The 9,813-nt window shown below is 44.8% G+C and overlaps 1 protein-coding gene across 1 annotated transcript; it reads right to left on the bottom strand.

Moving 5' to 3' along the window:
* Positions 1–1,279: 1,279 nt before the first annotated feature.
* Positions 1,280–9,569, bottom strand: naa30 (N-alpha-acetyltransferase 30, NatC catalytic subunit). The gene is made up of 4 exons (XM_084559995.1): positions 8,367–9,569; positions 7,527–7,650; positions 7,265–7,320; positions 1,280–6,379 (listed from the first exon to the last, which is right to left on the bottom strand). Exons 1-4 carry the CDS (start codon positions 9,237–9,239, stop codon positions 6,242–6,244), a joined length of 1,191 nt encoding a protein of 396 aa, XP_084416121.1. The 5' UTR covers positions 9,240–9,569; the 3' UTR covers positions 1,280–6,241.
* Between the last annotated feature and the right edge of the window lie 244 nt (positions 9,570–9,813).

Here is a 9,813-nt window from a genome sequence, read left to right on the forward strand (position 1 = left end):
CCTCCACAGCAACCTCGAGAACCCGGCACCAGCCGTCAGGACCAAGCCATGCTGCTGGCCGACAGCTCCGAGGATGAATTCTAATGAGCTTTTTGGGTTTCTTTTGTGGCTGACCAACGGAGGCTTGGCGAAAACCCCCATCACTATGACTACTGCATCTCCAATCACCATGGGCTGTTTGGGTATGACTCATCTGATCCACAGAATGTGACTGAGTACAGGGCATAATTTGCACAGGGCTGCACACAGGTCAGCTTTGTGCCCCCTCCCTTTCCAAAAGCACCAATGTGAGCACTTTTCTAAATGTCGCCAGGTGATGTTGACTCCAAAGGCCGGGCAGGGCTGGCGTGCAGCACTTTGACGTTAAAAAATAATACCGTTGCTCATGAATACAAAATGCATTAGCAGGGTGGTATTGACAGGATGAAAGCGTTGCTGTTTGGTTTGGTAGCTTTGTGGAGCGAAGGGGGACAGTGAGACCCAACAGGTCTTCTGTCGAGTAATAAAAGGGCTGTAGAAGAGTCGCATTACATAAACAATGTAAATATATTTACCGCATATGAAGCCGACTCTGGGTCAGTTGTGTTAGTGTAAATAAAGTTTTATTTCTTGCTGGACATCTAAGATATTTAAAGGAATCATTTTGGGAATACTCTTATTTGCTTTTTCTCTGGGAGTTGGATTAGATCATTGCAACGTTGGGAAATGTGGTTCCTTGAAGGGAGACAAATCTTTACCTTGCCAGGCATATGGATTCTCCCAAGATTTGTGAAATCACAAGATCACATTGCCACGCTTCCCACTATGTACGGACCAGCAGTGAATTATAGGAAGAATGACTGGCAGCTATAGGCATGTTTTACATGTGATGAATGTCAAAAACGACAAGAATCATCTACTGACAAACATATTGAGCTTTGCTGAATGCTTGCTAACTTTTGATCTTTAATATATGGTTCATAAAAACACTTGCCAAGTACTTTTGGAAAGTGTCTGCCCTTTTCAAAGAGTTTACAAGATGGTTTCATGTGACAAACCACAGGGCGCATCCGGATTCGTCGTCAGAGTCATCGTTCCTTTTTCTTCCTGAGTTAAGAAAGTTTGACTCTGCTCAGATTATTTTTGCTTCGCTTCCTGCTTCCCACCACGCTAGTTTAGCCACCTGTCAGTAGCCTGCATATGAGGGGAACTGGAAACATCTGCAAGTGGCCGCTAGAGAAAATAATCTGGTTAACGCTTCATATGTCTCCACATGAACATAACAACTCATGGTGTCCACCACCACATGGAAATTCTCAAGCTGTGGAAAACACTGCAGAGAAACTTAGTTAACGATTCTCACCAGGCACAGCTCAGTTTCCTTCCCTCGTGCCAAGGAGCTGAAGAGAATTGGATGATTTGTCAGTTTAACACCACAAGATAAAGATACTATTATTGTATGCGACTACCAGCTGAAGGTAGCCGCTAGAAAGGCTCCGTCAAAATGTACCAAAACCTGCCTACCGCCACTCCTAAAACTCACAAATAAACATGCTATATCTTGTTTAATATGTACATAACATAATGCCAAACTACTTGCTGGCTGAGGGCACTGACTGCCTAACAAACAAGACTTAATGTGTTACAGTACTTAGCTTTAGAGGTTCTGTCACCTGGACAGAGCTATGAAAGATGTCCTTTTTCCAGTCTTTATGCTTAGACATGTCTTTCCTCGTTTCATATTTAACCAAAAGATATGCGTCTGTGTGGTATCAAACATCTCCTCCAACTCCTGGTATAAAAGCAAACAAGTATTCTTTCCCAAAAGGTTTTCCTTAAAGATTTCCACCCCTTTCAGAAAGCGTCACGTGCAGTTCTTTTGAATTAATTGCTTGGTTTAAATGTGAGAATTGTGGAAATATACACGTTTTATTCAAATCCATAGAAGTTACTGTGTGAAGCACATACAAAATACCATCATCCTAGAAAAGTATGTAGCATAAAACAGATTTCGATGTACAATATAACTCTGGTTTGAACTCATTGCGAAATGTTCCTTTTTTTCGCCCGCCCCTGTGCGTGACTGTGTCTGAGTCTATTCATTCAGACTTGTCGCAGACACTTCTAATGAATGAAGTGTTTCTGTGGGCTGGAAAAGCACAAACACTGATGACAATGAAGCAGAGGTTCATATTTTCACACGTCAAACATTTTTTCTTTAAAACTAGCTCAGTTTGTACAGTGGTGTTATATGTGTGCCTCCGACAAGAGCAGATAAAGGAGAAGGTTTGCTCAACGCTTTGTGGCCCAGAACGTCATGTTTCTGATGCAGGAAAAAGGAATCATTTAGTCTTCTGTCGTGGTCCAAACAGACAAGAGGCATTTGAGGTGATGCTGACATCGAGGTGTCTTTTCTTAAAACCTATATTCTGTCAATAAAGAGCCATCTGTCATGTTTAATGTACAACTGCCTGTTTATATGCAATAATACTGTTTTAGGGTTAAGTGTGATGTATAATACTGGAAACATTTTTTGTCTCTGTATGTAGATATGAAACAGGTCGTGGTCAAATAAACAACTCTTCTAGATGTCCGACTGCGACTCTTCCTTAAAACACAGCTTGGCCGTGAATTGTGTTTTTCGTGAAGCACTCCACACAGCAGACAACATAACCCAGTTTTACAGCATTAAAAAAATCAAATAATTTATTTCTGTGTTCTTTTTCCACATTAAATAAAAGCTATCGGACATTTCCAGATCAAAATCAAGAGAGGGGGACGGGGAGGAGGAACAGAGGGAAACAGACATGCAAAAAATACCTTTTCGCCCGCCCTTTTGCACACTTTATGGATGGCGATAGAGGCGGCGCTTGGCTTTCGCCCCCAGAAAGACTGCAGTAAGCCCCTGTGGTTGGTTGTGGTGACGCCCAATACGAATGTTACTTATCCGACCGACAGACTGGATTCTCTAGGGAATTTATAGTCTTAAATGTGGGATGACATTCGCCCCTGGTCGTGATAGTGAAGCAGATGTCCAGGTTGGGGAAATAAACTGACATCTGTGAACACTGAAACTGGCATGTCAAGTCACAACTGATTCCAAACACAGAGGAGTCATTGTCAAAGAAAACTGGCAATACCATGAGCCATGGCTACAAACTGATGTTGATGACGAAGCCCTTCAGTCTGTGATCGTGATCTAAATAGGAGCCACGCAGCTCGCAGCGTAATGCCCATTTAACTGATGGAACTGCCAGAGTTTCACAGGATTGAGACAAAAAGTCAACAGGCTCTTGAAAAACACCTCCTATAACTGACGCTTTGAAAGAACAGGACAGGTTAATTTGTTAAGGTGGCACCTATCCGCTCCTCACAACAGAGGTCAGTGCGTGAACGGAGAAAGGCCCGAAACGGAGGCGGAACACAGAAGAAGGGGACAGGAGATCTCGACCTCCAGAGTAAACCAGAGAGAGCTTCAACAGGGTGACGATAAAAATCTAAACAGTGTCTGATGAGCAGCAGAGATAATAGTCGGCGTTCGGGGGTGGGTGGGGGGTCTAGATTGTACGCTCATCGTTCTCACGCCACCATCTCTGGATGGGCTAAAGTAGCACAGAAATTCAAAAATAAAAATCAAATCTGACAAATCAAACCCAAGTCGGCCCCAACCCAACACATGATTCACAAAAAAACAAACAAAAAAAACATGCTCTCAATATATCAGATGAATAGAACACTCGTATACAAATCTGAAAAAAAAAAAAAGTAATGTGATCCATTGTTCCAAATGCACACAAACTTATACAGACAGACCATTGTGTGGGTGGCACCTCTGTAAACATCTACTCTCCCTTCCAGTCCTCGGCTCCTGGGGTGTAAAATCTCTGATGAACTGCTGAAGGGAGAAATTAACCCGAAACACGAACGAGGTCCTGTAGTGTCATTCATTCATAGAGATATTCCTTAGATCATTCCCACCGCCGTCTACTCTGAACGTTTGTTTTATTGCCAATATTTGTAGCAGATTTTCAGTAGTGCCACATGGCAGCGTCTCGCAGTGCTTTCTACTTTAAATATTGTAGACAAAAGCACGCAGATGTCCAATTGCATAATTTAAAGTGCTACAAAAACAAAAAAAATAAAAAAAAGAATTTGCATTTGCAATCTGTTTCTCTCTGGGAAAAAATCAAAGCTGATTTTTAGGGTTTATTCTCCCTTCAGCTCTCGTTCCAATCTTTTTCCCGCCTTCCAAACAACATCAACTCTTGCAACGCTATAAAATAAAATGCGCTTTCGTTCCTTCCTACAACTAACAAGTCCTCGTTGGGCCAGAACAAAAACGCAGCACCGTGAAGGCTCTGATATATATTTTTTTTCTTTTTCCTGTGCGGGGCCTCGGAGAGTAGAGAAATAAAAGTCTGACAGAACAGATCCACACCATTGTTAAAACAGCACGCAGACACATTCACACTTAACAACATACACACTGCAGCAATTTCCAAAGAAGTGCATCTGACCTTTGTTCATTTTACTTTCAGGAGGAGAAACAAAAGCGGCTGAAGCAGACTTTCTTTGCCAATTAGTGTGTACTGGAACATCTGGGTGCACATATATACGCTGTGTTCCAGGATGGACATCTCAGAAGGTTGGCTGTGAGTTCGGGCACCTGGGGGGGAAGTGCATTCGTGGACTCAGCCGCTTACGAGCAGCACGTTATAAAGGTGTATAGTAGACAAATCTAAATAAACTGAAAGCAAACAAAAAGAATAAAACATAATCCGCTATGAATACTTGTCTATTTTCCTTTTTTTTTTCTCTTATCAAGATAAACACACACAGCATACTCAAACAGGAATCCAGCATATGTAACACTTTGCCTCGATCTCGCGCCGAGTCAGCAGGAGGATCGCTGCAGCCGCGGCCGTTAGTGCTGACGGACTGAGTGGCACTTGCGAGGAGGAGAATCGGGACTCAAAAATGTAAATTAGTAAACAGAGAGGTGACATTTGACTACACCGTCGTTGGCAAGGAGTCTCTTTTGTAAAACGCAATTTTCACCTTTTTGAATTTTGCAGTGGCTGGCAGTGCATTTTGGGAAAAATGAGTTCTGATCTGAAAAAATGGTGAAAAAGAAAAATCCCAACCACACCCTGTCGGTGTGGGTAGAACACCGAAGCAATAAGGTGGTAGAGCCGCAAGTTGGGCAAAGTTTGAGCTAATGGAGTGATTTGTTTCGATCAATTGCTCTGCACTAACATGCTTACTAAAAAAAAAAAGAAAAAAAACAGAGGATGAGGTTCAGAGGTTAGCCTCAGACCGGATTAATCGACACGCTCTTATTCCCGCGCTCACATTAACATAAATGCATGCATATCTTTACAGGCTTCAGTCCTGGAGGCTGAGGCAGGCGATGGAAGCAGCAGCGGCGGCGGCGGCAGCACGGTAACGCCGCGCCCACTGGACAGGATGGGGAAACAAAAACATACTCGGCGCACAACTCCAACTGAGCGCGCACACACAGTCACACAAACACAGTGAAACCAGCCACGCCGCACACACTCAAAAAAAAATAATAAAAAAAATAGCCACTTACTTTCTAAAGAACACATGAGGCGGTACAAACACGCAGTCACACTATAGCTTTTTCCGTCCCCCGCCCAACTTACAAGGTTAAAAAAGAAACACAAAAATAAACTCCACAAATATTTTTCTTCCCAGTCCGTGTTTACTGCCCCACTTCCTCGTTTTTCACGTGGTGTCGTTTTCTTGAAGTGTGTCTTGTCCTGGATGATTCGGTGCGGCGCCTTGTCCTCTTGGGTTTGGATGCCCGTCCTCACCTGAGCTGCGTCGCACCTCGCACCCTCGTCGACGAGGCGTCACGTCTTCAAGGTCGAAATGTCATCTAGTCCCCAGTCAAGGTCATCCCAGAGACCACCCTAACACGCCCCCCCTCCTCGTCACAGAAAGTATAAGGGGCCCCTTCATGAAAACATCAGGTGGGATTTCCGTCCATTTCTGCCTAAACAACAGTTGTTCAGAGGTCAGGGATAAAAGGAGGGCGTGTTTGTGTGTCTATGCATACCTATGTGCATACTCCTTACGTTTGTACACAGGCGCGCGTGTGTGTGTGTTGTGTGTGTGTGTGTGTGTTTGTGAATAGAAGAGCGAAATGACCAGGCCAGAGCTGAGGCTGTCAAAGCTGATAGTGTTCGAGGTGAACAGCACCGGCTGTCCCGTCCTCCCCCGTCCCTTCTGCTTCCCTCTAGCGGAGCCACAGTTTGAGCCGCAGCGCGTCCACTCCGTTCAGGTAGTATCTGAACAGCCGCTTGTCTCTGACAAAACCCAAGTTCTCATACAGCTTCAGGGCTGATTTGTTTGTGATCTCAGTCTCCAGTACAACCTGGGAACACAAACATGGCCGTGTCAGTGAGCAGACACATTTGTGTAAAGTTTGCTTCTTTTCAGAACCTGCATTTGTGACCTGAAGCCAAACAGTAGACTTTAGGATCAATATTAAGAGACCTATACAGTTGCATAGTATCCCTTAGTGCATGTTACGTTTTCTTAGACTCCATACAAAGGATGCGGATACAGAACCAGAGCTGAAATATCCAGGTCCTGTGCCACAGTTCATTGGTTGTTATATAAACATATATATTTTTTTAGATAAATGTAAAAATATATTCCTATGAAAACATGTGGCATCATATGTACCAGTCCTCCGGTCTCAGTCAAGTGAAAAATGTCTGAAGTTTTAATACTGAATCTTATTTTCACCTCAAACACACACTCTCTTTCTGGAGATTCCCCTTTATTTCAAAACCTAGATGAATATGTGGCTATCCAGAGCATATAAAAGAGTCTGTAGCAGAGTAAAAGGAAAAACACGGAAAGGCTCGGGATTGCTGCCACTTAAACCAAGGTTGCTTTTGAACTCAGATAAGTGAAGGACAGGGCAGAAAAACGTTGAAATAGCAAACTGAAACCACAGTTTTTTCAGTTTGGTTTAGTTCATGCTCAAATGGAATAAAAAGCAACAAAGCACTAAATGAAAACATGGGTTTATAGTACTATGTTTTCCATGATGCATCATCTGATGTGTTCTAACGCTTGACTGAGAATGCTGCCACACAGCTTGCATATGTCTGCCAGTGTCAGAGAGAAACCCTGTGGATGGTTGCTCATAGTTGCTAAATGTCTCTTAGTCTTTAAACTAAATGTAATCATGTTCTGGATGTATTCAAATTTTAAAAAAGGACATGTAAATTGACAGAGCGCATCTTACCTCGTCGCAGTCACCCTCCACCATGGCATAGATGGCCTTTTTCACCAGATTAGTACCTGAAACAGATGAGTCAACGGTAGACGTCAGTGACATTTGTTTTATTCCATTTCCTGCCTCAATATCGAAATGTTACTTTAGTTTAAAGTATAACCCAGAAAGCTTAAACTATCTAAATGGCACATTTGCATAGCGATGATTTGGTTGCAAATAACATGGCTCAACTTGATCTAAATGTCTTTTTAAGGGAGTACTGAGCTCTCACCGATGCTTTTCCTTCTGTGTTTCGAGTCCACAGCCAGCATGGCGATGTAGCCACGACGAAACATCTTCTTATGCATGTCCAGCTTACATACGATGGCGCCGACACACTCCTGCTCCACCATGGCCTGTGACAGACAACACAACAGTTAGGTCCCCCCGAGTGTGGACACAGAAGGCTCGGCAACATTTCCTCTGAAGTTCCTGTCGTCCCGCCGGTTCTGCTGGCTGAGCCTGAGCTGACCTCTGACCTTCATTTCATTGCACTTCCTCTTATGTCACATGTGGTGATCCAAACAAACTGGAACTGGGCAGTTTACGACCTTGGGGCTTTTGGGGATAAACAATTACAGGACAGTGTAGAAAACGCCAACAGTAGGTGTGAGAGGAAACACCAGCCTAAAGCACATTACTCTCCACCAAGCACTGAGACATTTGTTACATGCTCTTACGTGGTGGTCTGCAGATCACTCAACAAGAGATTGTGACATTACTCATGAACCAATAGAAACGCTGTCCTGTTTGTCCCATGTTTCCAAAGGATTTGTGACGGTTAGGCGGGTGCTGAGGCCTGTCAGTGACTAAAATGCAAACTTCAAATCTATGTGCTGCATGTGAGACGTTTACGTGTTTAGGCCATGTGTGTTTATCATCAGTGCTCCAACCAAGACAATCCAACGTGTCGGCAGTATGTGTGATTGACTTTGAGACACACTGACAGGTGGAGATGCAACTTGAGGTACCCAGTCCACAGGCCAGGGGGATGACACTTGGAACTTAGATTGGTAAAGTTTAAGAGAGGTTACATCATTTCTTTAGTGGGACAGGGTTTCAGTTTACTCACCAGAAAGCAGAGCTGCGGCCAGTTGTGGATGAAGTACCTGTAGGTATAAATGGAATAAGGCTCAGACAAGTCCTTGGTGATCAGTCTCATGATCCACGGCATCTGCAGCTCGGACTCGTAGCGGACATAGCGGATGCCGTGGTTCTCCTCTTCCGCTCGGCCGGGAGAGCTGCTCAGGTCGAGCCGGGCTAGCTCCGCGGACGGAGGCTGCTGCAGGTCAGCGGTGCTCTCCTCCTCCTCCTCCTCCTCCTCCTCCTCCTCTCCGCAGGGCCCGGCCGAGTCCGGCGGCTCGTCGCTCGGCGGTCTCGGGGGCTGCGTGAGGTCAAACTCGATTTTCCCTTCATAGGCCGCCTCAGTTCTTGTGAAACCCGGCATGCCGTTCATGCTATTGTTAACCAGGGGAGAGTGACTGCCGTTTTTGGAGAAGGGGCTGTGGCCTTCGTGTTGGCAGTGCTCACTATTGTTTCTAGCGACTGGAGCCCCCTCATTGCTGCCGCTGCTGCTGCTGTCATAGTTGTCCACGGACGATCTCGGATTGTCAGGCTGGTTTCCTGCGTGTTGGTGGCTGTCAAGGTCCTCCGAGGGGCTGGCCAAGCCGTTCAGCTGCTGCTGCTCTCGGGCTTGCATTTTGAGGTGAAGCGCCGGCGGGCTAGCTCGAGCTAGCATGTTTTTCTGCTTCTTCTTGACCGACCTTTTGGCTTCGTTTACCGGCTGCGACTTCTTCCCTGTACCAGCGGGGACACGCTCCTCTGTGTGGCAGGCCGGCTCTCCGTCTTCCGCCGCCGGCTCCCCTCTCCCAGCCCCGGGGAAAGGAGGAATTTCAGCCGGGGATGCAGGCAGTGCGCTACTAGGCCCAGGCGGCACTGTGGCCATCCCACTGCATTAAGGTGGAGATTCTCGCGTGGAAAACGTCGAACACAATGTCATCCACAAGGCGGAGGGATATACAATCAATATATAAGTTACTTCACCGAATATTGCATAAATCTGCGGATTTCAGAGGTGCTAATGTATCCGCTGGCGACGTTTGTCGCTGCTTTCTCCTCGATTTCCCTGCTGCCGCAAAGTGCTGTCGCAGCAAACGCCATTGCAACAGCAGACGGAGACGTTTTACGACAGTAGTGTAACGCATGACAGTTGCGTTTTGTTTTTCAGATACCGGGAACCATTAGTATTTTACTTGCTGAAATAAAGAATTTCCCCCAGTCTTCCTCTATTTAATGTCAAATGACAGTCGGATTTTTTTTTTTTTTTAATTATTTTATTTATTTTTTACTATTGCAACATTGGGATTCACAGATCACGAAACAACAGGCGGTAGACAATTAAATAAGTAGAGGACGTTTCGTTGCATTGATGTATCCTATGCTTCTACTCTTTACGTGATATTACTAAGTAATTATAAAATTAATGACACGATTATGTATATTAGTAATTTCAGCCGTGT

The sequence above is a fragment of the Chelon labrosus genome (assembly GCF_963514085.1).
Source record: "Chelon labrosus genome assembly, chromosome: 14".
Taxonomy (NCBI): domain Eukaryota; kingdom Metazoa; phylum Chordata; class Actinopteri; order Mugiliformes; family Mugilidae; genus Chelon; species Chelon labrosus.

Bases quoted from the DNA above. Each gene is read 5' to 3' on its own strand.
- naa30 (XM_084559995.1), bottom strand. From the start codon at position 9,239: ATGGCCACAGTGCCGCCTGGGCCTAGTAGCGCACTGCCTGCATCCCCG. The intron at 7,321-7,526 runs GTGAGAGCTCAG...CATCTGTTTCAG, and splicing joins ACACAGAAGGAAAAGCATCG to GTACTAATCTGGTGAAAAAG. The intron at 6,380-7,264 runs GTAAGATGCGCT...TTGTGTTCCCAG, and splicing joins TGGAGGGTGACTGCGACGAG to GTTGTACTGGAGACTGAGAT.